Genomic DNA, 27,333 nt, shown 5'->3' with positions numbered 1-27,333 from the left:
TTGTGGTGTCCATCATTTGCTGCTACTCAGCTGTGTCCATGTCCCTCCTGACACACTCACCAACCCTCCAAATCCTCCCTGTGCACTCACGGCCCTCACCCCTCAGGAGGCGAGCAGAGCAACAGAAATCTCTCCCACCAACTGATGGCTGCAGGTTTTACTGCTGCTCTTCAGGGCTTTTCTGTTTGAACATCATGTGCCCTGTATGAACTGCCAACCAATGGGCCAAGGTTTGTTCAAACCAAACCACAATGCTTTAAACATATGCAGAAGCGCCAGCTATCAGCCAGCAGGAGAGAGGCATGCTGCTCCACTCTTGTCCTGCCAGTAGGGATTGAGGAATTGTTGCAGGGATTGGGGGATATAGGGATGGGTAAATGCATGAAGAGCATTAGGAGAGATTGGGGGATAGCTTGGTTATAGAGAGGGTTTGCTATCTATGCTGATACCTAAATTTTTGGAGGCAACTCTTATATCTGGACTAGATTTCTCGAGACCTGATCTTTTTTTTTTTTTAGACAATCCTTTGGCTGAAAGACATGGCCTATGGTGCCCTCCAGAACCCAATACAATTGCACTCTTAAGTCATCCAGCATGTGGACTTTAGCTCAAACATTGGGCTGCCCTACCTCCTTCCCAGGAGCTGTAAATATTCTGTGGTACCCTCATCCCTAAGCAACGAGAACCAGACCTAGAAACTGAACTTGATCTCCTGCCCAGCATCGCACAGTGCTGCTGCTCGGGCCAGTGCATTTCATTAGGGCATCATAACATCTCTCTCATTTCCTACACACGCATGTTCCAAAACGTAATGTAAAATAAAACATGTAAATGCTGGCCTCTTAAGATGCACTCAGCTGTTCCTGCAGCTAAGGTCCAGTTGGTAGAAAGGTTACCCAGACAAAATTTAGCCAAGGGGGCGGGGGAATATTTAAATTACAGGTTGTCCTGGTAACTCCGAAAATTACCTGGAGAAAGCCTTTGAATCTTAGAGGAGAGATTTCAAATGAACCTAACTCCATTAAAATGGATTAATGGAGCTGGACAGGGACATTTGGAAACAGCGCTTCTCCGTGCAGGTGAAAGAGCGTGCGCTGTTTCATGAGCATGCTTCTGCTGGCTTCAGAAAGGGACAGGTCCGGAAGAGAACTTAGGGCAGGAATGGGGATTTTACACTCCGGATCTCCAGCTCGGTTCACTTTCGTCCCCACTGGCACACAACTTCGTACAGAAATTATAAACGGTGCAAGGGATCAACCCGTGGCGGGGAGAGATGGAGAAACCTTAACTGTTTTTCTGTGTTTCGTGAAGCACAATTCAGACTGGCGGGCGTCTGGGCAGAGCAGGGTCAGTCTCTTACCTGCATCCTCGTCTTTCTTTTGGGTTCCTGCCGCTGCCGCAGCACGCCGCCGAGCCATCTGCAAGAGGAGGAATCTGTCAGCCACAGGCATGCACCCCCCCACCACACCCCTGCTCACCTCAGAATATCACCGCACTGTCACCGAGATACAGAGGATGCACTGATCAAGGATTCTGCTGAGAAAGGTCTCTAATACAGCTAGGTACACACTCCAAGCAAAAAAAGGCTACAAACTAGGAGGATGAAGACCAGAAGAAGGCAGAAATCTTAAACAGACTCTTCTGCTCTATATATATATGGATTACCTCTCTCAGCCCTCAAGCCACTCCAAATATTACAAAACTCAGCTGCCAGAGTTCTAACTGGAACAAAAAGAAGTGAACACATCTCACCAATTCTGACCGCACTTCACTGGCTACCTATCAACGCACGTATTGCATACAAATCAATGACTAGAATCCACAAAATCCTAAATAATGATAATCAAGGTCTTAACTCACTAAACATAATCCCTCAAAAGCCTTCAAGAAACCTACGCTCCAATAACTCTGGTTACCTAAACATTCCCCCTGTCCAAGATACGCATCTTGCAACCACAAGAGAAAGAGCCTTCTCAATTGCCTCACCCAAAATGTGGAACACCCTACCTAAATTCCTGAGAACTCAACATGACCAAAAAAACATTCAAAAAGGACTTAAAAACACTAATGTTCCGCAAATTCCTCACTGACTGTAAATCATCAAATCATCCCGACTCTCAACTGAACTCTCAATTGTTTACCGCTTAACTCACCCCCTTCTCCCTGTACCTGCATGCCCTCCCCCCTCTAACCTAATAATATTTCTTTCTGGACTTGATTTTCCATCTCTCTGATAATGTTTAAATGGTTTAAATGGTTTTGTACTACTACCCAACTGTTAAGAATCTGTTTAATGTTCTTATTACTGCTCAGTTACAAGATAAATATATACTTTTGTAAACCGTTATGATGGCTCTACCGAATAACGGTATATAAAACTCCTCAAATAAATAAATAAATAAATAAATAAAATAAATATACACGCGGAAGAGGGATGACAAACACCAGTCCTCGAGTGCCACACACAGAGGCCAGGTTCTCAGGATATCTACAATGAATATGCATGAGAAAGATTTGCATGTCCCGGGCCCCTTGGCTGGACAGCTGCCCAGGGGGGACAAAACACTCTGATCAGCAGCACCTCCCCCCAAAGGTTATCAGGAACTGGAAGCCCCTTGGGCACAAGGGGGGGGGAGGGTAGTTTAGATGAGATTAGGGCAGATGTAGTTTGCTTTCAGAAGGGAAGGAAGGGTATCATGTTTTTGCTTATCTGGGGCACTATTTTATTTTATTTATTTATTTATTTAACACTTTTATAGACCGATATTCTTGTAACAAGTTATAAATCACTTCGGTTTACGTTGTAACGATAACCAGCGCATAAAAGAATGCCTTACATTGAACAAGGAAGTACAAACTTGGATCATAAAACTGAAGCAACCAGGGAGATAACGTGAAGAGACATTGACCGGCGAGCCGGATTATGATTTGGTTTAATACACTAAAAAGCTTTCAAAGATGTAACCACAATGTATTGTTCAATCTTTGGTGGGTTTTCCCCCCACTAGCACTGCGAGTCAACATCTAAATACCCCCCACTTTTACAACGCACAAATGCATCTTCTTTTAGTTACATATTTTTATTAGTTTTATTGCTCCATATTCATTTATTCCCCCCTTTATTTATTTTACACTTTTGTGTTTGGCGATTATGTTGATTTAGTTTCACATTTCAACAGAGCACATCGGGCCAAGCCTGGCATACTTTTATATGCAATTTTTGTATACAGATTTCCCCAATAACACTGCGAGTCAACATTTAAATACCCCCGCTTTTACAACTCACTTCTTCTTTTAATTACATTTTTTATTAGTTTTTATTGCTCCATATTCATTTATTCCCCCTTTTTTATCTATTTTATACTTTTGTATAATCCTTTCAGAATATTACTTTTATATATAGTTTTCCCCAAAAACACTGCGAATCAACATTTAAACACCCCCGCTCTTACAACTCACTTCATTAAAAGTCATCTGCTCTATAAATAGTTCTTATATACGGCACTGCACAGTGTCTGTCACATCGGTAGTATTTTTGATTGAGCAATTACCTACATTTGCACATCGGCACGGATGAATAACATTTTTAATATGTAGTCAAAACCACCTTGAAGATATTATTGGTATTTTTCGTTTTCATCTTTACGTTTCAGGTTTTAAACTTTGCACTTTTATTCTTAGTTATTGGTTTTCAGTTTTATTCTTTTACTTTTTTTTACTCATTATTAATTCTTTTTTTTGTTTACAATATCGTAAGTATGGATGTGTTTTATTTTTACACCAAGTTGTCTCTTTTGGAATCGCTATTTACATATACATTGATGATCTTGTATTGAAGTTTTCATAATTAAGAATCCATCTACTCCGGTATCCTCATTTTTTGGGACCATATCAATTTCCTATCGGTTTACACCACTCCTCTTCTATACCCAGTAATTTGTGACATTATATACACATATGTACATAACTGCAGTTTATTTTTATCAAACTGACATTAGTCAACTATGTTAGCACAGCACTTATTTACATTTTTATAAAAATGTATGTACAGCTTTTACACATTGACTCATGTGCAGACTTTTGAGTTTATTTCAATATACAAGCATGTTTCATTTGTTTGTTTTTTTGTGTATGTACACACATTCATGTCAATATGTCTTTTTTATTTTAATTTTATTCTCAACAGCCCCTGAGGCAGCTCCTAGGTGAGCGAAACTCGGCCAGAGTCGGGCAAGTTCTAATAAAAGTCCCTTGATACACCGATCTTCTTTGTTTCTTCGCTACTCATCAATATTGGATCGGCTTCCGCTTTGTTTTTTGGGTCCACCCCTTTTACCGGAAATGTCCTTTTCACCCTGGAAGGACATACTCAACTACAATGACGGTACACTAAATGATTTGTTGCCATCTGAACCTTTTTTTTTTTTTAAAAGACAATGAGGTCTTTGATGATTTTCTACAAAGATGGAAGATGCCATCAACTTGAACAAAGGTGTGGTGAGAAGCGCATTACACGCTTCTGCTCTTCTGGACTATTGCAGATACAAAAGGATCCCGAGAGGCCTAAGGATTAGAGATGTGAATCGGAATCGGTTCGGATTCACATGTGGGGTTTTTTTCCATCGGGCCCGATTGCGGTTTTTATCGGCTGCGCCCGAGCCGATAAACAAAACACCCACCCCGACCCTTTAAAACTAATCCCTTTGCTTCCCCCACCCTCCCGACCCCCCCAAAAACATTTTACAGGAACCTGGTGGTCCAGTGGGAGTTCCGCGCCATTTTTAAAGATGGTGCCGGCCATCCAGTGCTCCCTCCATATGACAGGGGCCGGCACGGATGGCACGGATACCCTGTCACATGGTAAGGACAAAGGGCCATCGGCGCCATTTTGATTAGTGGCAGCCGACGGCCCGGGAGCGGGAGATCGCTCCCGGGACCCCCACTGGACCATCAGGTACCTGTAAAATGTTTTTTTTGGGGGTCGGGAGGGTGAGGGAAGCAAAGGGATTAGTTTTAAAGGGTCAGGGTGGGTTTAGGGGTTATTTTTGTGTGCCGTTTTTCCCGCCCTCCCCCAAAACGATAAGAGAACCCCCACAATCAATATTGTGGGGTTTTCCTATCGTTTCGGGGGAGCCCCCGATTTCTGACGATTTTGAAAATATCGATGATATTTTCAATCGTCCGAAGCCCGATTCACATCCCTACTAAGGATCAATAAGCCCCCAAGTATGTACCAAGAAGATAGAGCATTCATGCACAGTTGGGAGGCAATCCTGAACAAATGTTTGCTGGACCTTATGATATTACTCATCAAGACAGCCAAGAAAAGGGAGGATAAATTGAAAGCTGAATTAGACCAGCAACTCCAATATTTGAAAGAGAAGGATCTATCCTTTGATATGATTTATGAAGACTATAAGGTTAATTTAGATAAGTTTACCAAGGAACTTAAGAACAACAAGTACGAAAAATTCAAAAGAGATGAAAATGATTACAGGAACAATACCATATACCCTTGGCATAGGCAAGATAAATTCAATAATAGATATAATTATAGGAATAAGAAAGATGTCCCACATCAGGGCTATGATAAAGATAGAAATATGAATGATCAAAAACAGGATGAAAGACAATACACAAGCCCAAATATTGATAGAGGCGCAAAGCTTATTCGCTGCGACAATGGTGATAATGTAGATCCATCGGCTTCTCTTTTCAGCACAGTCCATAATGATCCAATCCAAAAAAACCCGGTAAATCAGGTTTTTCAATTAGGAAAGATTTGGAAAAAAGATTCAGTGAAACCGGATGCACAAGAAAAGAAATGGGATACGACACCAGTGAGGTGGAGAGGTAGGGGTTATTACAACCCGTATCAGAAAACAACAACATATTAAAAGGATGACAAGCGAGTGATTAACATTTCTGATAGAATATTGAACAGAGATGAAATAGCCATTCTGAACAAACGCATGTCCTTTGTATCCACTGCCCTGTAACCCGGCCAACACCGGGTCCACTGTGACCAGACCAGGATCGACAGGAGGGTCCGCGATACAGAGTTTGGCCAAAACACGAGGGATTAACGGTGCCAGTTCATCCTTCTGAAATAGGCGTACCATCGGAGGGGCCTGATCCGCCATGGCGCCAACATCAACATGGCGCATATGGGATGGAGAGAGGCCACCGGCCCTGCCCCCGGTCCAAGTCATCAGATGAGGATTCCCGGTCCGCCTCCTTCTGGCCCGAGGCTGGAAGGAGGCGAATACGCATTGCCACGGGTGTCTCTTCCCTTTGGGGGACCTTGGGCCGGGGACCGGCAGGCCCCTGCAGGGGGAAAAGGCCCCTCTTGTCACCCCCACCGGCCAAAAAGGCCTGATGTAACAACAAAAACTGTGGGGAAAAAAATGTGGGACCCATTGAGCTACCCTCCAGAGGGTCAGATAAATCATCAGGGAAGCCCCCCCCCCCCCCCCCCAGCTTACTCTAGGAGCTGCCCCGGGGCTCAAATTGGCCGGAATGTGTCTAAAATGGCTGCCATTCCCACGCTGAGCGGGAACGGGTCCCCAGGGGCCTCCCGATCAGCGAGCAGCCTCCCGGCGCTGCGCCCACTACTGCACCTCCAGTGCTGTCCTCTCTGCCAGAGAGGCACCGGCTACAGATATAGGCTGCGGCTCGGCTAGGGAGCCGTTCAACTGCATTGAGTACAGCGGCCTGTTCGCAGCATGGCTAAATCTCACAGAAAAACCGCCACGAGAGAAGTGCTGGCCAGCCCGGGGAATCGACTCCACAAATAAAAATAAATAAACTTCGGCTCCCGCTGAGAAGAACTGAAAAAGCCTACCTGCTACCAAAGGGAAGCCCCAATCAGGAACTCCCGTTCTTTTTCTTTTTTTTTAAAATTAAACTTTACTTTTCCTGTAGAGTCTGGTATGGACAGTAGGGAAGCGAAGAGAGGGGGTGATGGAGCTGGACCCCAGCTATTACCCCACCGGCCACAAGGGGAACAAGTTCTGGGCTCATAACTCCTGCTCATTCAAAGTACCCCCTGGGAGATTTCTAGGAAAACTCTAGCCACTAATTCTTCTTTCCTTTATCTTCCTTTCTTTTTTTTTTTTTTTCTTCTTGCTTGGATCAGAACCGCAGGTTTTGCCCCAGCTCCAACTACTGGAGACAGAGAAATACTGAGAAGCAGCAGGTGGCTCACCAAGTTAAGAGAGGGTGCTCTTGAAGTTTTTCTCTGTCTCCATCTGCTGGAAGGGAGGCAAAACCCAGCAGTCTGGACTGATCCGGGTATATACAGGGAACTTTCATCTCACTGCTCCGTTAATCTGGCACGGTCCCCTCCGACAGCCCCTCAATCCCTTCTCCTTCCCCGGTCTGTACCACCGGCGAGAGCGGGGGTGGAGAGTCTCCAGGCTCCCAAGGAGCTGCCTGCTTCTTTACACGTGCAGGCTTCCTGCCAAACGCTGCAAGATCTGCCCCCGAATTAGCCCTGACAGGCCCTTGCGATCGGGTGGTTTTTCTATCAATCACCGCCCCCGTGGAGAGTCTTTCCACCCGCCACCGGCACATTTGCTGCAGGGCGCGGCTGACCTGCAGGTCTGGCACGATTTTCCATGGTCTCCGGTCGGCGCCATCTTGACACAGACACGGGGCGCTCAGACAGCAGACCTAACCGTTGACCCAACCACGGCACGAGTACCTGCTAAGGAGAACTGCCCTGAGCATTGGGCATAGAAAGCATTTGCTGCCTCTACTCCCCCTCTACAGCCTGCTTTAGCGGCTGAGCTGTCTTTTTTTTTTTTTTTAAAAGAAACAGCAATGCTCCAAGCAATTTTCACATAAAGAGAAAATAAAGTTATACTTCCCTGTCTTTGGCTGAAGACCTGGAGGAGAAGACCTCAGGCAGTCAGAGGGAACCAGGACCCCTGGCTTTCTGACCCCTGGAAGCTGTGGGCTAGAGCCAAACAGGGATCGCCAGCCCCCCACTCGCCCAGCTCAACCTGAGGGATGGCCCACAAAGATGCCCAACACCTCAGAGAGCTCCTCTTGTAATCTTCTTTTGACTGAAATTCCTTTTTTTTTTTCAGACTGCAGGATTTCATTGCTACCATCTTTTGGAGACAGAGAAATACTGCGGGACTGCAGATGGCACCCTCAATTAAGTAGCAGTGCCTAAAAAGTGTTTAGTTCTCTGTCTCCATCTGCTGGTAGGGATGCAAAACCCACTTGTATGGACTTGATCTGGGGTATGAACAGGAACTTTATCTGGATATATTCAGCAAAACACATAAATGTCTGTGTTCTATTGAATATCCAAGTAATTATCCAGATAACTTACCTGCTCCCCATGCTGCTGAATATGGACCTCAAGGTGCTCTCTCTCTCTCCCCTCTCTATTTATATACAGAAGGGTCTCTGGGACTTATAGTTCAGGACGCTCTCTCAAGAACTACAGGTCCTAGAATTGACACCACAAGCACACGCTCTCTGTTCTACATACGTGCCCTGGCCAGCAGCTCACTGTCCAGAATGCTGCTTGTTCTGGCTGGCTCCAGCAAATCTCACACCTTGGACACTTCATATAGGCAGTACATCACGTCCCATAAATATCCCCATGACTTACACTTTAGCCTTTATTTTTCCCCTCATGGTAAGAGGGTTGTAGACTCCTCTGTCCAGTGTAACTGCTTAATTAAATTCCCCTGTGCTGTTTCCTTCTCTCTCTCTCCCCCCATCCTCTGGTTCTGTGCTCCTGCACTGTCTCCTGCTCTTCTCTCCCCTGTATCTCTGCTCTTTCCTTTGTCCCTGCTCTCCTGCCCGTCCATGCTGGCTTGCCCGGGGACAGGCTGTTTCATTAGGACACTAACCAGTTGTTTTAACTCAGGGGGGCGTCCTTCAAAGACAAACACAGGCTTAATTCCATTTTCCAGGAGAGTAACTGTCCGATAAAAGAGTCCCTGTAGGTGCCTAAAACAAGAGTGGAATAACATATATTTCAGACATTGCAAGCCAAGAAAAATGTGCAGGTCATGGACATCAACTTCCATTATTTCCAATATTCACACATTACTCCTTGTGTCCTCATTACCCAGGGCTCCATCATTATTTCATTAGCCAGAGCCCCCTGCATGACTCCTCAAGTCCTTATTACCCAGGGTCACCTCATTACTCCCTCTGTCTTTGTATCACCCACAGTTACCTCTATACTCCAAGCATATGCTCTCTATCAGCATTAAAGAAGAAATTTTGCCTTACAGGAAATGGTTTTCCTGTGCCTGCACTCATCTGATTTAGTTTATTTGCTTACCAGATTTACCGCAAAGCCAGCCCAAGAAATCAATACAGTTGCTCTTCAAAATGGTTTAAGAAATTGCATGTCAACCTTATAAGGTTAGTCCTTAAAGCTGCGTTCCTGTTCATACCCCAGATCAGACCAGGCAGAGAACAAAACGTTGAGGCCCTGCTACATAACCGAGGGTGCCACCCGCAGTCCCTCAGCAAGTGGTAGAGGTGCAAACCTGCAGTCTGATAGTTTCAGAAAAAAAAAATTGAAATTTAGCTTAGTGTTAGAAAGAAGACAGAAGAATTGAAGACAGAGCTCCCAGGGTTGTTAGGTTCCTTTGTGGGCCATCCCTCTGGTTGAGCAGGGCGAGCAGGGGCTTGGAAATCCCTGGCCAGGCTCGACCCTTGATTCCAGGGGGAGGGAAAGCCAGGGGGTCCGGGTTCCCTCGCTGCCTCTGAGGCCCTCTCTCCCAGGCCGGCTGGTCGCAGCTTCCAGGAGCACCCAGAATCTGTCATTTCTGGGTTGCTCAGGAGGCTGTCGCTTTAAGAGGTGAATTCTGTAAAACAAACATAAAAAAACAGAAGAGTTGGGCTTGTTCTCTGTCAGCGTCACTTTGTCGGATCGGCATCAGGGTGAACAGGAACCACGCGGCTCGTGCTGTGTTCAGCATCTGAAGCCAGGACAGCGGCAGCGGCTTTTCTCTTCTCCCGCTCAGGTTTATTTTTAGCTGCGGGCCGCGTTGATCGCGATGCCGTATCCCACCGAGCACGGGAAAGCCTGTCAGGCCTGTGGGGGGAGGTGATCCTGTCTCACTGCGGCCCTTCTCTGCCCTGGCTGTGCCTCTGGAGGTGAGAGAGCCTCGGCACAGGGATCAGGTGCTCCACACGTGCTGCAGGCCCTGTGCAGGAGACCCCGAGGAGGTGAAAGAGACGGCGGCCATCTTGGCTCCATGTGCCAGGAGTCCTGCCATTGATGGGGAAGGCAGGGACTCCCCTCCCTCACTTTCACCTGTGAACCCACAGTCTGGAGAAGGGGGAGATGTGTCAGCAGATGCAGGGGAGGGCCCGGTTCCCGCAGAGCAGGGAGACAGTGACAGGTTTTCCGCAGATTTTTATTGCTGCATGAAGCCTATCTCGCTAAGAAAGAGCTGACAAAAATTTCTTCCTCCTGAGTTGTGTTTCACGAACTATATCTGGAAAGATCTTAACATTATCACCATAAAATTTCACATTTTGAAAACGAAAATATGTTCTCAATACAGTATCTCTTTCTATCATAAAAGGAAACTGGACAATCAAAGTAGCTCTTGATGTTATATTTGATTCAAAGGACTTTTCCAAAAATTCTGATAAATTTAAATTATCAGATTGAATATCTTGATCTTCATTTTGATTATCTAGTCCTATTTTTTGAGGAATATAATATAACCTAGATATAGCTGGTATGGTTTCCTTTGTATATTTTAGAATATTAATTAGATAACTTTTAAACAAATCTAGCGGAGTAACCAAAGCAGTTTTAGGGAAATTTAATAACCTTAAGTTATTCTTTCTGATTTGATTTTCCAATACTTCTAATTTATCCAAATGAATTTTATCTGATTTTACAAACTTCCCGAGGCAAGGATAAGAAGTCTCGGGCTGAGGCCCCTCCAAGGACAGGGGGCATTTTGCAGCTGTTGGGCCTGGATCGATCGCGAGGGGAGGAGGATTCCTTCAAGAATTTGGAAGACGCTGATCCGCATGGCACTGATCTACAAGGGGACCCACAAGTGGACCAGGGCGCTGGTCAGGCATGGACCCGGCGGCTGCTCCTATGGGTGACCCGGATGCAGATGAAGTCCCTCTGGCAGAAGGGGATGACCCAAGGGTGGTCAGGTTATTCCGCAAGAAGGAGTTGTGGCCTCTCATCCCTCAGGTTCTGGAGGAGCTGGGGATTAAGGATGCACAGGAAGATTCCGACATGGAGGGGGTAAACCCGGTGTTGGAAGGGCTGCGTGAACTGCCAAAGAAGGTGAAGAAGCAGATTGAGCGGGAGTGGGATTTCCCGGAAGCATGATTGAAGGTGGCCAGGTTGAATCTCCTGCCGGAGGATATCCTAGAGTTGTGAAGCTGTCAAAGGTGGATGTGGCGGTGTTGGTGGTGACAAAGAAAACAACCATTCCTGTGGCAGGGTCAGCGGCCTTGAAGGATGTCCCAGACTGGAAGCTGGAGATCCTGTTAAAGAGGCTGTTTGAGGTCTCAGCTCTGAGCCTTAGAGCTGCAGTCTGTGCTTGTCTGATGTAGAGGGCTTGTTTGTGTTGGGTGCAAAAAGCACAGGAGAAGGCCACAGGGACCTCTGCTGATTCTGACGGATGCTCAGTTGGAAGCGGGGGTGGTCTAAGTGGCGGTTACCCTCTATGATATGCTTCGCACTTGGGCTAGGAATATGGCGCCCATGGTAGCTGCATGAAGAGCCCTGTGCTTAAGTAATTGGTCAGCGGATGTTTGGTCGAAGGCGTAGCTTTGTAATCTCCCCTTCAAACGAAAGTTGCTGTTTGGAGAGGACCTGGAGAAGCTGATGAAGCATTTGGCAGATTCCAAAGGGAATAGAATGCCCAAGGATAAGAAGGGAAATAAGACTTTCCCATCTTGCATTCGCTTCCGTGAGATGAGAAGATTTTTCTCCAACAGAAGTTCTTCCATTTCTATGCAGAAGCAGGATTCAGGAAGACAGCAGTCCTCTTGAGGTACCCGTAACCGGCCACAGATAATTCTGGTCAAGGTTCCGGAGGTGCGAAACCTGTCCAATGAAGGCAGGCTGGTCCACTCCTCCCTGGTGGCTTTGGGAGGAAGACTGTCACGGTTTTACGAGTAGTGGACCAGAATCACTTCTGACCAGTGGGCTCTGGAAGTAATAACGGTCGGCTACGCCTTAGAATTTTCTCAACACCTTAAAAAGGCCTTTGTAGTGTCCCATTGCATTTCATCCATCAAGCAAGCGGCGATGTGGGACACTTCTGTGGCTGCAGTGATTGGAAGCCAACATCCCGGTGCAGCAAGAGGAGCACAGTCAGGGAAGGTATTCCGTGTACTTCATGCTTCCCAAGAAGGAGGGCTCGTTTCGGCCCATTTTCGATCTGCAAAGGGTCAATGCGGCTTTGCGAGTTCCACGTTTTTGGATGGAAATGTTGCAGATGGTGATTACAGTGGTGCACAAGGGGGAGTTTCTGACCTCCTTGGATCTTGCAGAGGTATATCTTCACATTCCTATCAGAGCAGACCATCAGAAGTTTCTTCGCTTTATGGTGCTAGGGGAGCATTTTCAGTTTCATGCTCTTCCCTTCGGGCTGGCTACTGTACCAAGAATGTTCATGAAGGTGATAGTGGTGGCAGCCCTCAGAAAAGAAAGGATACTAGTGCATCATTACCTGGAAAATTGGCTCGTTCGGGCAAAGTTGGAGGTGGAGTGTCACTGTTCCATTCGATGAGTGACAGAGCGCTGGAGTCCCTGGACTGGGTGATAAACCTGACAGAGCTATCTGGAACCATCCCAGCCTCGGATTATCTGGGAGCACGATTCGACACCCAGTTAAGCAAGGTGTTTCTTACCCTAGAAAGGGTGCTCAAATTGCAGTCTAAAGTGGTTTGGCTGAGGGACTTGCCAGTCCCTAAGGTCTGGGATTATCTGCAGGTGCTAGGGTCCATGGCTTCTATGTTAGATTTGGTGCCATGGGCATTTGCACACATGCACCCATGAAAGAAGGAACTCCTGTCCCACTGGAATCCATTGTCTGAGGAATTTCAGCTGCTGTTGCCGCTCCAGGAGGAATCCAGGTCCAGTCTCTCGTGATGGCTGTCGTGACCCAATTTGGAGAAGGAAGTGGATCTGTAAGTTCCGGACTGGGTGGTAGTGACCACCAATGCCAGTCTCAGCGGTTGAGGAGCAGTGTGTCAAGGATCGGCAGCCCAAGGGCAGTGGTCTCTGATGGAAGCATCCTGGTCAATCAACCATCTGGAAACAAGGGTGGTTCGGAGGGCTCTGTTCTTTCTTCCTCAGATTCAGGGATGGACGGTATGTGTTCTCAGACAATGCAACAACAGTGGCCTATATTAATTAACTGGGCGGAACAAAGAGTTGCTTGGTGGCGCAGAAGGTTGACAAACTCTTTGCCTGGGCAGAACTTCATCTAGCAGCTCTTGCAGCCTCTCACGTGGCAGGTGTGGACAATGTGCAGGCAGATTATACCAGCAGACAACAGCTGGAGCTGTTGGCGGAAGCCTTTGCACTCATTCGGCGCAGTTGGGGCAAGCCCCAATTCGACCTCATAGCAACAAGGAAGAATGCCAAGGCGGCCAAGTTTTTCAGCCACCAGAGGGAGTTCGGTTCTGCAGGGATCGATGTCCTAGCTCAGCCTTGGCCAGAGAGACTCCTGTTTTATGTCCTTCCCCCATGGCAGCTGGTAGGTCGGCATCAAGGACGAGTGATCCTGGTAGCGCTGGAGTGGTCACGCTGTCCGTGGTTTGTGGATCTAGTTCAGCTAGCAGTAGATGGACCTGTTCAGTTAAGCCACCTGAGGGGAGTGTTACGTCAGGGATCCACTCTTGTTGGATCAGGAGGCTCGCTTGTGTCTAGCGGCTTGGCATTTGTGAGGCAACATTTCTGCTTGAAGAGGTATTGTGAGCCGGTGATTATTACTCTTCTTTAGGCTAGAAAATTCTCCACTTCTTTAGCATATATCAGAGTTTGGACAGTGTTTGAGTCCTGGTGTAGGATGCATGGCAAGGATCCTTTACAGGCTAACATTGCCCAAGTCTTGGCCTTTTTGCAACAGGGCTTGCCAAAGGGTTTAGCCTACAATTCTCTCTGGGTTCAGGTGGCAGCCTTGAGATGCTTCAGGGGAAGGCTGCAGGGACGACTTTTAGTGTCTCATCTGGATGTAGTATATTTCCTTAAGGGAGCGAAGCATTTGCGTCCTCCAGTCCATAGGATTTGTCCGTCCTGGAATCTTAATTTGGTTCTTTGACTGATGTATGGTCCTCCTTTTGAGCATTTGAGAAGGGCTTCTTTGAAGGACCTTATCCTGAAGACGGTGTTCCTGGTGGCAATTTGCTTGGCGAGACAAATTTCTGAGCTCCAAGCCTTATCATGCAGGGAGCCTTTTTTGCCAACTTCAGATGATGGTATCTCGTTGCATGCAGTTCCTTCTTTTTTTTGCCCAAGGCAGTGTCAACTTTTCATTTTAGCTAGATGATGGAATTGCCAGGGTTTTCAAACCTGACGTCTGATTCTCCCCATGCAAGGGAATTTCATCTTTTGGATATGCATCGGGTTCTCCTAAGATATCTTAAGGTGACTAATGGATTTTGGTGCTCGGACCATCTTTTTGTGTTATTCAGTGGACCAAAGAAGGGGTGCAAGGCGACTAAGAGTACGATTGCTCATTGGTTGAAGGAGGCAACAGTTGTGGCCTATATTTGTAAGGTCGATCGATCCCTGAGGGATTGCGGATGCATTCTACTAGGGCACAGGCAGCCTCCTGGGCAGGGTTTCAGTTGGAGTCTCCGCAGGAGATTTGTTGAGCAACAACTTGGTCCTCTCTACACACTTTTACTAGACATTACCGTTTGGATATCAGGGTCCCAGAGGATGGCTCCTTTGGTGAAAGTGGTGCCGTGTGCAGGTCTTTCAGGATTCCACCCAGTTTAGAGGGGCTTGGGTACATCCCACTTGTCTGGACTGATCTAGGGTATGAACAGGAAAGGAAAATTAGTTCTTACCTGCTAATTTTCATTCCTGGAATACCACAGATAAGTCCAGAATCCAGGACCATTATGATTATTTTTTGAAAGACCTCTCCTGATTCTGGAGGCTGCTGGTGATGCAAAATTTAAGTTTTGTGCTGCAGAATAAAACTGTATATAGTTCTCAGTTGAGACTTAAAATTCCTTTTTTCTTGGCTCTAGTTCAGGGGTCGGTTTGGTTGGGAATTCCAACTTGTTCCCCAGCACACTTTAGAGAGAAAGAGCCTGGAGGTTTGAGGTTAGACATTTTGGTGTGGGTACGGGCCAATACTGAGGGACTGCAGGTGTTACTCTTTGTAGCAGTGCCTCAAAGTTTTGTTCTCTGCCTCCATCTGCTGGTAGGGATGCAAAATCCACTTGTTTGGACTGGTTTGTGGTATTCCAGGAAAGAAAATTAGCAAGTAAGAACCTTTTTTTTTTTTTTTTTTTTTTAGTAATATCGATATGTTCCTCTGGGGATGGCATATGATTGATTTTTCTCCACTATGTTATAACTTGCTCATTTGATTGAAATATATATTTGTTTAAAATAATTGGAAGTTGTTTTTTGGTTTTGGTTTTTTTTTTACTCAAAGGGTTATAACAGCCCACAGAAATGTACACAAATCTTCAAAGGGAAATTAATTGCATACTTTCCTTTGAAAATTATCCCACCAAAACTATCTGCACACAATTACACCTACTAATTTGCATTCAGAGTTTTTCAGATTAAATTATGCACTTAAAAATGCAAAATACATGCCATAAGTTTACCAGTACATAGGATCGGCAACTTTGTAAAAGGCCATTTCTACAGAGAAAGCCCTGTTTTAAGTGTAAATGGTTTTGAAAATCACCCTCTAAATGGATTTACTAAATTAAAAGAAAGCATGCATGGCACTGTCTATAACTGCTTCCTGTTTCTGGATGGAAGACAAACCTGTTATGAATAATTATCAGGGTGTTATGGATTTTCCCTTTATCTCAGGGCTGCCTCATATAAAGCCTTTTCACATTATCTCCCTGTACCTCATTTCTAGCCTCAGCTCTGCCTCTGACACTCTCTATGATCCTGTATCCGGCTATATCCATCTGTATCTTCCTGTTCTTCCTCTTTTAATCTGTTTTGGAAGCTTTCATGCAAGTCTTTGTGCCAGAAAAGTCTTAGCAGGCCACTGAACATTTCTAAATAAATACATTCTAAACTGCATTAAGATGCAGTCTGGACAAGCCTGAATTATTATTAATACTAAATTATTTTGCCCTGCCAGTTGGCTGTAATACTACACCAAGGTGGACTGCAAAGTCGTCCTGATAATGGAGATACCATCCCCGCCTCTGAGGTGTCTTTTTAAGCAGAAATCAACTGCATATTGAGCTTCTATTAGAGGAAGATAATTGGATGCTTAGAAAAAGATATTAAATTGGACCATAAGCTGGTCTAGCAAATTAATATAATGTAATAATAATAAGACACCACAGTCATATTATTCCACGAGTTTCATGTAAACCGATGTGATATACCCCAATGAATGTCGGTATATAAAATCAAATAAATAAATAATATATTTGGGATCATTTGATGACAACCAGAAATTGCCCAAAGGTTTGTTGCTATTTCGCTCATGGAAGCAAAGAAAGCTATTTTACAGTTGTGGAAAGTGGAGGAACTGCCTACTTTTTTTTTATATGGCAAACCCAAATGAAATAATGTACTCTGATGGAATAAAATGAGAATCTTTGAGATGCAGAACCATAAGAAGATAAATTTAAATAGAACGTTATCTTCAATTATGTGAGAAGACCGAAAAGCTTTGAAGGCTTGGAAAGATTTAGTTCTAAATTAAGTCAGAAGATAAGAGGCTCCTGGCTGATGTGATTAGGATTTGTCATTGCTGAAGTACGAGCGAGCGGTAGGTACCCAAATGTATGTGAGAGTTGTGTATGAGAATGATTGAGGGAAATAAGCAAAAAAAGTGTTTAAAATCATGAGAGGTCTAGAAAGGGTAGATGTGAATTGGTTATTTACTCTTTCAGATAATAGAAAGACTAGGGGGCACTCCATGAAGTTAGCATGTGGCACATTTAAAACTAATAGAAAAAATTCTTTTTTACTCAACACACAATTAAACTCTGGAATTTCTTGCCAGAGGATGTTGTTAGTGCAGTTAGTGTAGCTGTGTTTAAAAAAGGAATGGATAAGTTCTTGGAGGAGAAGTCCATTACCTGCTATTAAGATGACTTAGAAAATAGCCACTGCTATTATTGCTGCAGCAGTCAAAAAAGTGAACAGAATGTTGGGAATTATTAGAAAGGGAATGGTGAATAAAACGGAAAATGTCATAATGCCTCTGTATCGCTCCATGGTGAGACCGCACCTTGAATACTGTGTACAATTCTGGTCGCCGCATCTCAAAAAAGATATAATTGCGATGGAGAAGGTACAGAGAAGGGCAACCAAAATGATAAGGGGAATGGAACAACTCCCCTATGAGGAAAGACTAAAGAGGTTAGGACTTTTCAGCTTGGAGAAGAGACGACTGAGGGGGGATATGATAGGTGTTTAAAATCATGAGAGGTCTAGAACGGGTAGATGTGAATCGGTTATTTACTCTTTCGGATAGTAGAAAGACTAGGGGGCACTCCATGAAGTTAGCATGGGGCACATTTAAAACTAATCGGAGAAAGTTCTTTTTTACTCAACGCACAATTAAACTCTGGAATTTGTTGCCACAGGAGGTGGTTAGTGCAGTTAGTATAGCTGTGTTTAAAAAAGGATTGGATAAGTTCTTGGAGGAGAAGTCTATTACCTGCTATTAAGTTCACTTAGAGAATAGCCACTGCCATTAGCAATGGTAACATGGAATAGACTTAGTTTTTGGGTACTTGCCAGGTTCTTGTGGCCTGGATTGGCCACTGTTGGAAACAGGATGCTGGGCTTGATGGACCCTTGGTCTGACCCAGTATGGCACGTTCTTATGTTCTTTAAAATGCGATTCAGATTGTTTCAGTTAAGAACATAAGAAATTGCTATGCTGGGTCAGACCAAGGGTCCATCAAGCCCAGCATCCTGTTTCCAACAGAGGCCAAACCACAAGAACATTCTTTTAGGAGACTTTGTCTAAGTTCATTCTATGATTGTCTTCATAGTTATTGTTTACCTCATTTATGTTGAGACAATTAAATTTATGAAAAATATAAACTGCCCCTACCCGATGTTCTCTCCATGACGATTAATGATATCTGGCATTCCTTTGTAGAACTGGTAAATGACAATGGGAGCATCCAGTGCTATTATACGGTCTATAAGAAAAAAGGTAGGGCAAATATCACAAACATTGGAGGGGTTCTGAAACACAATGATAACCCATAAGATCTCATGCTAGAAGCCCTTCTAAGAAGCTGGCAAGAATCAGCACCTGATCCCACTCCCTCACATTAAAAAAAAAAAATTGGTTATCATCTGCTAATTTTCTTTCCTTGAGTCCTACCAGTCCAGTCCAGATGCATGTGTTTTCTCCTCCTACCAGCAGATGGAGGCAAACAACTAATTTGCTGATGCTGATTGAGGAGCTGCAGTGTGCCACCTGCAGCTCCTCAATATTTCTATATCAAAGCACAAAAAACTGATGAAAATTTCAATTCTCGCCCCATTGAGCAGGAGGGTTAACACAAACTGGGCCCAATGAAGTTCAAATCAGACAGCATATACACAAACTACTTAAAAGGGTAATATTTTTCTACTAACAAACTCAGATCTAACCGAGAATGCCCACTTTCAGAGACAGGCTACAAAGTTAAAATAATCTGGTGGTGGGGGGCGCTGTTCTGCCGGCGACGGTAATGGCTGCATAAAATTGAGCTCTCCCTCCCAGATCTGCATCGCGCCTATAATTCTGATTAGTGACTCGCAGAAACTATCGGGGAATTTAGTAAACATTAAGCGGGTGGTGTTTATGATGGCAGGGAAGCGGAAAACCACCGACCTCAAACAATTTTCTTTCACTAAACTGCCGCCTGAAATGTCGGAGGTTCCTGTGGACGGGCCGGACCAGGTCGTAGTAAATTTTGAGGCAGTCTCAGCAAGCGCGGCAGCTGCGGAAATCGGGGCCCCGACGAGTATTTCCCAGCTGCGGGATGAAATACGGAGCTGGTTCGTGGAATTCCGCTCCGATTTAAAAAATCATAAGAAAGATTTGCTGGCTTCTATTTCCGACCTTCGTGAGGATTTTGCAGCGCTGGGGCAGCAAGTGGATGAGGTAGATGTCCGCACGGAGGGTCATGCAGCGGCCATAAATACCCTAAATGTGAAGCAGGGCAGCCAGAGTGATGAGCTTTGTGCAATTCAAGATAAGATTGAAGACCTGGAAAATCGTTCTAGGCGATGTAATTTGAGGATAAGGGGTGTTCCTGAAGTGCCGGCGTATGTTAATGCAGCTGAGGTGGCTGAGAAAATCTGTAGCTTTCTTTTGACTGAGGGGAATACCCCCAGCTCTGAGACCACAGGTCAGCAAGACATTAAACTGGAAAGAGCTCACAGAGCGTTGGGCCCTAGGAATGACTCTAAACCTAGAGATCTGGTGTTGTGCTTTCACAGCTACACACAGAAAGCCGCGGTTATGGATGCAGCCAAGAAGCAGAACAACTGGTTGTGGGAAGGCAACTCTATCTCCATTTTTCAGGACTTGGCTTCCACTACGCTGCGCCGGAGATATGAAATGAGAGAAGTCACCACTTTTTTGCGACAAGCAAATATCAAATACAAATGGACATTTCCTTTTGGATTACAATTTGATGTGAAAGGCACAACTTACAGGATCAAGACGCTGCACTCAGCTGTTGAGGCCTTGGAAAAAGCTGGATACAGTCTCCCCATAGCTATCACTAAACCTCCATCGGATTCTCGCAAGCTAGTGGAACAACCAAGATGGCATAGAGTGGGCAAAGGAGGTAAACGCCTACGCAGACACTCGGAAGAATCCAGAGCAGCTCTGCCGGATCAAGGCTGAGGTGGCTGGGACTCAGGGTCATAAACATTGATCCAGGTGTCACTCTGTAAAATTCCTGCAGGTTTCTAAGTTCATGTTGTTTTCTTCTGCATTTTCTTCCAGTTGTTGCCTGCTGAGGAAATCTGCTTGAACATTCTCTATCCCTGCGACATGCGATGCGGTGATTTCTTTGAGGTGGTGCTCCGCCCAGGCGAAGAAAAGCCTTGCTTCCAGTGCTACCGCAAGACTCCTTGTCCCGTTTTGTCGGTTGATGTAAGCCACTGTCGTTGCGTTGTCTGAGAACACTTGAACCATTCTGTTTTCGACTAGGGGCAGGAATGCTCGTAGGGCAAGTTGGACTGCCCTCGTCTCAAGGCGGTTGATGGACCAGGATCTCTCCACTGGGGACTAGAGACCTTGAGCGGACTTGTTTAAGCAAACCACTCCCCAGCCTGACAGGCTGGTGTCTGTGGAGATTACCACCCAGTTCGGTGGGTGCAGATCCACCTCCTGCTCCAAGTTGCTGTGCAAGAGGCACCAAGACAGACTGACTCTGGAAGTAGCGGTAACGGTAGGTGGAACTGTTCCGACACTGGGCTTCACCTCGACAACAGCGCACGCTGCAACGGCCGCAAGTGAGCGAATGCCCATGGGACCAAATCCAAGGTGAAGGCCATGGATCCCAGGACTTGTAAGTGATGCCAGACTGTAGGAGCCTCCCTCTGAAAGAGGGTCCAGACCTGATCCTGCAACTTTGTCACACAGTCCGATGCCAGGAAAACCTTGCCTCGAGAGATATCGAAAAGCGCTCCCAAGTAAACCAGCGACTGAGTGGACGCCAAGTGGCTTTTCTGCACATTTATGATCCAGCCGAGCGACTGTAAGGTGAACATCGCCCTCTGGACCGATCTCTCGCAGTCCTCCCTTGACTTCTCTCAAAACAACCAGTTGTCCAGGTTGAACTAGGACCCGCTGCTTACGAAGGAATGCCGCCACGACCTTGGTGAAAGTGCATGGAGCCATCGCCAGGCCGAAAGGAAGGGCTTGAAACTGGAAATGTTGACCCAGGACCTTGAACCGCAGAAAAAGGAGCCTGCCTTTAAAGGGAAGGTTACAAAGCTGGGACTTGGAAGACAAATCCGCTGAACAATTCCGCAACCAGAGGAGATGCCTTGCTGACACCATGGACACCATGCTACATGCGGAGGTACGCATCAAATCATACAAGGCGCCCGCCACATATGCGATGCCCGTTTCCAGATGTGCGGCCTGTGCCAGGCCAGTACTGGGAATAGCCTCCTGAACCCAACAGAGGCAAACCCTCTGCATAAGGCTGGCGCAAACCTCCGCCCGAAGACTTAGAGCGGTGACCTCAAAGACCTGTTTCAACTGGATCTCCAGATTGCGGTCCTGCATGTCCTTCAAGGTGGCAGCTCTGGCCATGGGAATTGTGGTTTTCTTAGTCACAGCAGAGACAGCCACGTCTACCTTCGGGATCTTAAGGAGATCCAAGACGTCCTGCAAAAGAGGATAGATCTTTGTCATAGCTCTGTCCACCTTTAAACCCGCATCCGGGACTTCCCACTCCCGGGTTACCAACTTGCGGACCTTCTTGGGTAAAGGGAAGGATGTCAGCCCCCGAATCCCATCCAGGACCGGGTTAATTCCTTCGCTGTCAGACTTCTCGAGAGACCTTAAGCCCCAGAACCTCCAATACCTGGGGAATAAGAGGGTGCAGCTCATCACGCTCAAACAGATGCACCACGCTGGGATGATTCCTGTCCAAAGGAGGACATTCGTCTGCATCTGGGTCATCTTGTGGTATATCACCGAGATCAACACCCGGTACCAGATCTGGCTGAACCCCAAAATCCGGAACTCCACCTTGCAGGGTTAGCGGCCTAGCGTTGACTGCCGGCTGATGCTGGTCCCCATGGTGCTGCTGAGGTTCTGCGGGACCCACTAATGCCCGCTTGGGTGGAAGCTCTGATGGGACCCCCTGGCAAGCCGGTCTCTGAAAGGCCGTCTGCTTCCTAGCCAGGAAAGCCTGATGCAGAAGGAGGATAAACTCAGGGGGAAAACTCCCCCGGGTCCTCCTCTCCCTCCGAAGGATGGTCGGGCATCGGCACGTCGTCACCAAAGGAGCAAGCCTGCTCCACAGGAGCTAAAACGGGGTGGGGGGAATCCTCCTCCCGCAACCCCCACTGCAGAGGAGCCCCCCCAAGGAAGGGGCAACTGGCCCCTTCCAACCGAAGACCTGATTTTCCCGGCCTAAGGCGGAACCCTCCAGGCCCGAACTGCAGCCCAGGCAAAGGGAGGCCGCATCCAAAGCACGGCAGGCCAACATTTTGGAGCGGAGCGCCATTAGCGGTGCTGCATAGCCACGCGGTCCAGGCGAGAAAAACCAGGCACGTTGGGCCTAAAGTGCAGCTCCCAGAAGCAGAGAGGCACAGAAAAAAATCACGAAAGAGAAAACAGACCACGCGACGTGGCTGCCGACCTGCATCAGAAATTTCTTCTCCTTCCCCCACCGTCAAAGTGCCTGGAGCCCCAAGTGCCGACGAAACTGCGTGGGAAGACCAGCTGCTCAAATCCCACCGGCCTGCCGGCAAGTGGACAAGGCCCATTCCCAGCACAGACTCCTTACCTCAGTCTGAAGAAAAACATTTTTTTGCTTTTTTTTTTTAACCTTACGGCGTCAGCCTTAGAGAAGCAGGGATCCGAAGGAGCAGCTTCAGTGTGTGAGGGAGCCAGGAACCCCTGACTATCAAGCACACTGGCCTGTTGCGGACGAAACTTCAGTCAGGGGTGTCCAACCCCCCGGTCGCCCGGCTTCTACAGAGGGATGGCCCACAATGGCGCCTAACACCTCAGGGAGCTAGCCTACGAACTATTTAAAATTCCAGCTTTTTTTTTGTTGTTTAAACTAACAAACATACTGCAGGAGTGCACCTCTACCATCTGCTGGAGTCGGAGAAATGCTGAGGGACAGCAGGAGGCACCCTCATTTATGTAGCAGTGCCCAAAGCTTTGCTCTCTGACTCCATCTACTGGTAGGGATACACAACCCACTGGTCTGAACTGATGTGGGTATGTTCAGGAATTATAATTTGTGGTCTTTCTGAACTTGGTGAAGGTCAGTTCTGTGTGTGTGACCGAGGTGAGGTATTTTACTAGCATGTAGGCATATGTATCAATCTTATTTGTTGTGTTTTCTCAATAGGACGTGCATTAGTGGTAAATTACTGTCTTTTCATAAGGAGGGGTATTGTGCCTGGTAGTAAAGGGAGTTTGTTTTGCTTTTACTGAGATGTCATCAGAGCCAGAATATATATATATATATATATATATATATATATATATATATATATTTATTTAGTGAGTGAGTGAGTGTCTTTTTTATACCGAAGTATAACATATTGCCCAGTTGTATGGGTAATGCCCTAGTTCTGCTCTGCACCGATTGTTAGGGGTTGAGGGGGTTCCTGAGGATGCATAATGTATGTTTACGTTTAGCCCCGTGAAGGTCACATGTTCAGTATGTCACATATGTGAGCACCATCTGTTGGGTGTGTCCCGGCTGAAAAAAGGTTGAGAACCACTGGTCTACAGGCTAAGAAACATGGCCTTTGTAACTGCTATCTAAGCCTGTGTACTCTCTGCCTGAATTATTGCAACTCTCTCTATATCAGACTCCCAGGCATTCACTCTAAACAACTGGCAGTAGCTCATTCAGAACACAGCTGCCCAAATGATTAGGAAAACAACAGAGGGTTCAAATAACTAATTCCCTACATTGGCTCCCAATACTCTTCTGCACCATATTCAAAATTCTGATTCTAACCTACAAAACCTTCAAAGGCCAGGCAGGTTCCATCATATCTTAGCAGATCTCTTACCCCCTACTTACCAGCATTGGCATGCGAGTGGTTCCATGCCCTAAATCAATGCACCTCACCAATACCAGGAGGAGTACTTTCACAGGATCTGCCTCAACATTATGGAATACTCCGACACCTGCGTTTAGTTTGCTCCCGATCTCCCTTCCTTCGGAAAACCAGTTAAAATCTAGCTCTTCAAAGTAGCATTTAGCCCAGACCAGTAATGCTTAACCCCTATTTAATTCATTGTACATTCCCTCTCCCCTCTTGGGTACCTTTAGCTACCTGAAGTCATACCACTCAACCACTATTTGTTATACTGTCCATTGTGCATTATTTACAACATATACAATATTTGTATACAGTAACTGAAAGGTAATAATTGGCTATTATTTGTCATACCAAATCTGAAATATATGTTGCTAACTCGTAGCATGCTTTGAACTTTCCTGTTGGAAAAGCAGTCCATAAACAATGACTGGACTATGTAGCAGTGTTGCTGAACCCACTAGTAGACTGTTTAATGGTCCCAGGTGTTTGGGGGGTTTTTTTTTGGGGGGGGGGGGGGGGGTTGTAGGGCAATCAGAAGCAGTCTTAGTCTTCTCGGTGACATAGGACACCGAGAAGTTGCATTAGTATGACCGTGACAGCTCCGCGATAGCTCCCCATGTCCTACTAGGGAAGTAGGGTTTGGTTTGCTTTAATGTGTTAATGCTTGGCAAATTGTGTTAACGCCTATTAAACTGGTTTTAGCTCATGCTAAAATAAAACAAAATGAGGGGAAAAAAAACCACCAAAAAAAAAAAATGTTGGCTGCACACCCCTAGAAGTCTAATACTCCCAAACAGCTAAAGAAGATATTCTGATAGCTCCACAGCTTTTGAAGCCACCAACCTTCTGTTATACCCAAAGATTACAAATGAATTGTTATAACATTAGTTAAAATTCAATTAACTGAGCGTAGCCCTTTAAAAGCTAAAGTTGCCTGTTGACCTTATTTATATGTAAAGCGTTAAAAAACTGAAAAAAAATATCAACGGAATCAGCTGGGGAAACGTTGTCTGGACAGAAAAATCTGAACAGAAGACGAAGAAAAAAAAAGCAGAAAATCCACCTGCGTGCAACTTATTCACTGAGAGACAAAGGCTGGAGAAAACCTCCACATCTGGATAAGAAACACGCAGCATGGCGGGGAAACGGTTCCCAGCCCGAGACCCCGCCTTCCCGAAAGCGCTACAGCTCCGCACCAGTGAGCAGCGGCTTCCCGTCCGGGAACTCACGTGCCCCACCCCCGCGCGAGAAAGGCTTTGCGCTGCAGAGCTCGCGCATAAGTTAGACAAGCAGCTGCACGACGGGAACTGTAGTCCCACTGGCGGCCTCGCCCCTCCCCTCCGGCCTGGGTGTAGCAGTAGTTCCGCTAGCCACGCCCACTCCGGGAATAGTACTCCCGCAGGTGTCCCCGCCCCCTGCTTTCACACTGCACGCCGGAAGCTACCCAGGCCCCGCAGCGCGTCGAAGCTCCCGGCTACCTCGGTAATGCTGCAGGGGGACGGAGCTCACGGCCTCCGGCGCCGCCTCCTTTATCAGCTTGGCCAGCTGCTTGATACCCATCGGGAGGCGGAGGGCGTTCTGGAAGCCGGGGCTCAGCGGCGCGCACAGCCGGTCTCCCGGCTTGAAGATTGACGTGACAGCTGTGCGACCCGGAAGGGAGAAACAGCCCATGCGCCAAGGGCGGGGGATTTAAACACGTGCTCCGGCCCGAGGGCAGTTTCGATGCTTGGGGGGCCTCCCTGCATATTAATAACAATGGTCTAAACTGCCTCACTCGGCGCTTAGGTTTCTTTAAAGTGGGGAAAGTGCAGCGCTATTACCGCCCCAAAAGCATCCTGCAAACCCGAAACCCCCCTCTCTACTGGCCCAGAAAATAAAACAAAACGATCAACTAGAAGCCAGATCTTCCCACAACAGCGCTCAGGGTTGCCAACCTGCAGCCACTTGTACTGAATCTAGAAGCCCTGTGAGCGCCCCTAGCTAATCCTTGTCCAACGTATCTACAATGCTGCACAAATTCATCTCCATCCCCTACCCAACCCCTCTGCTGATGACTGTTTCAGGCTTGGAGCCGATTATGGGTAATAATATACCCACCTCTCCCTACCAGACCTCCACCACTAGATTACTTGCGCCTGTCTACACGGACTAGTCACCCACATGCCTGCATGTGAGAAGTGTAAACTGTTATGTGATCATGCGGTCCTGCCATGGAGGCATTTAGTCAGGGGGAGTGCAGATTGTGCACATTCTAATATCAGTTGGTGTACCTCAGTATGCCATCCAGGGCCCTCTTCTCACTAGATACCAATTCCCTTGGTGCTTTGATTTCCGCTCATAGCTTTCAATACCAGTTTTATGCTGATGACACCCACGTCTATCTTTGTACACCACAAATTTAATCTCAGATCTCATCGTGCCTGTCTGCCACCTTAAAACTCAACATGGCCAAAATAGCGCACCTTATCTTCCACCCCACCCCACCCCCCTTTATGGCTGTAGATAACACAGTTGTCATCCTATTGCAATAGCCCATAACCGTGGTGGCCTCTTCTCTCTCTCCTTTTCTACACCTATCCAACCTACTACTAAAATGTGTTTTTTCTTTAAAATATTGCCAAAATCCATCCGCTCTTTTCTGACCACACTACCAGAACCCTTCTCCACTCTCTCAGCTGCTCCTCAGTGGTCACCCGGGCAGCCATCTTTCTCAACAGCAATCTATCCTAAATTTAGCTGCATGCTATCTTTCACCAAAGTCACTATGCTCACATAACCCTGCTTCTGAAGTCACTGAATTGTCTCCCTAGCCACTCCCCTTTCTCACCTACAACTGTCCTCATTCATTAACGCTTCTATCTCTCTCTCTACACCTTCACATGCACTCTGCTCAGCCAAGTAACTCCTAGCCATGCCCTCCTCCTCTACTGCCAATTGCAGACTCCATGCTTTCGATCAAGCTGCCCCGTGTGCTTCCTGAATGATGGGTCATGCTCCCTCTCATGCCATGTTTATATCCCATCTGAAGACACTCCTTTTTGAAACCACTTTTACATCTATACCTGCTTATCTGCTTTTGGTATTAACTTTCTTTTCTTTTTAACCATTGTCTGGGTTTAGGAAAGAGCACAGGTCTTTGGTCCTGGATGTTTGTTTTATTAGATCGTAAGCTCTATTGAGGAGGGACTGTCTTTTTGTATAGGGCTGCGGATGGCATGTAGCACTATAGCAACATTGAGTAGTAGTAGGGTACAGCCACCATCCCACACCATAGCAACAATTAGCAAGGATAATGCAAAAGGGCATCGCTTCAGAAGTAGCCAACTCCAGTCTTCAAGAGCCACAAACAAGGCTGGTGGTCA

General features: G+C 46.4%; 1 protein-coding gene across 5 annotated transcripts in view; it reads right to left on the bottom strand.

The window, feature by feature from the left end:
* Positions 1-25,615, bottom strand: part of LOC115085802 (flap endonuclease 1-like) — a 65,917-nt gene extending 40,302 nt beyond the window's left edge. For 3 of the 5 annotated variants that reach the window (XM_029592233.1, XM_029592235.1, XM_029592237.1), the window contains exons 1-4: positions 25,450-25,615; positions 18,264-18,354; positions 8,874-8,973; positions 1,361-1,418 (exon numbers count right to left, since the gene is read on the bottom strand). In XM_029592233.1, coding sequence (XP_029448093.1) covers positions 1,361-1,418; positions 8,874-8,973; positions 18,264-18,354; positions 25,450-25,531 — 331 coding nt within the window. In that variant the 5' untranslated portion in view covers positions 25,532-25,615. Of the gene's footprint in view, positions 1-1,360; positions 1,419-8,873; positions 8,974-18,263; positions 18,355-23,949; positions 24,174-25,034; positions 25,211-25,449 lie in introns of those variants that run through there. The other 2 variants (XM_029592234.1, XM_029592236.1) reach the window with 2 other exon arrangements.
* Between the last annotated feature and the right edge of the window lie 1,718 nt (positions 25,616-27,333).

Source organism: Rhinatrema bivittatum, chromosome 2 (genome assembly GCF_901001135.1).
Source record: "Rhinatrema bivittatum chromosome 2, aRhiBiv1.1, whole genome shotgun sequence".
In the NCBI taxonomy this organism is placed as follows: domain Eukaryota; kingdom Metazoa; phylum Chordata; class Amphibia; order Gymnophiona; family Rhinatrematidae; genus Rhinatrema; species Rhinatrema bivittatum.
The sequence above is the reverse complement of the archived record's forward strand: the minus strand, read 5'-3'. Positions and strand labels throughout refer to the sequence as shown.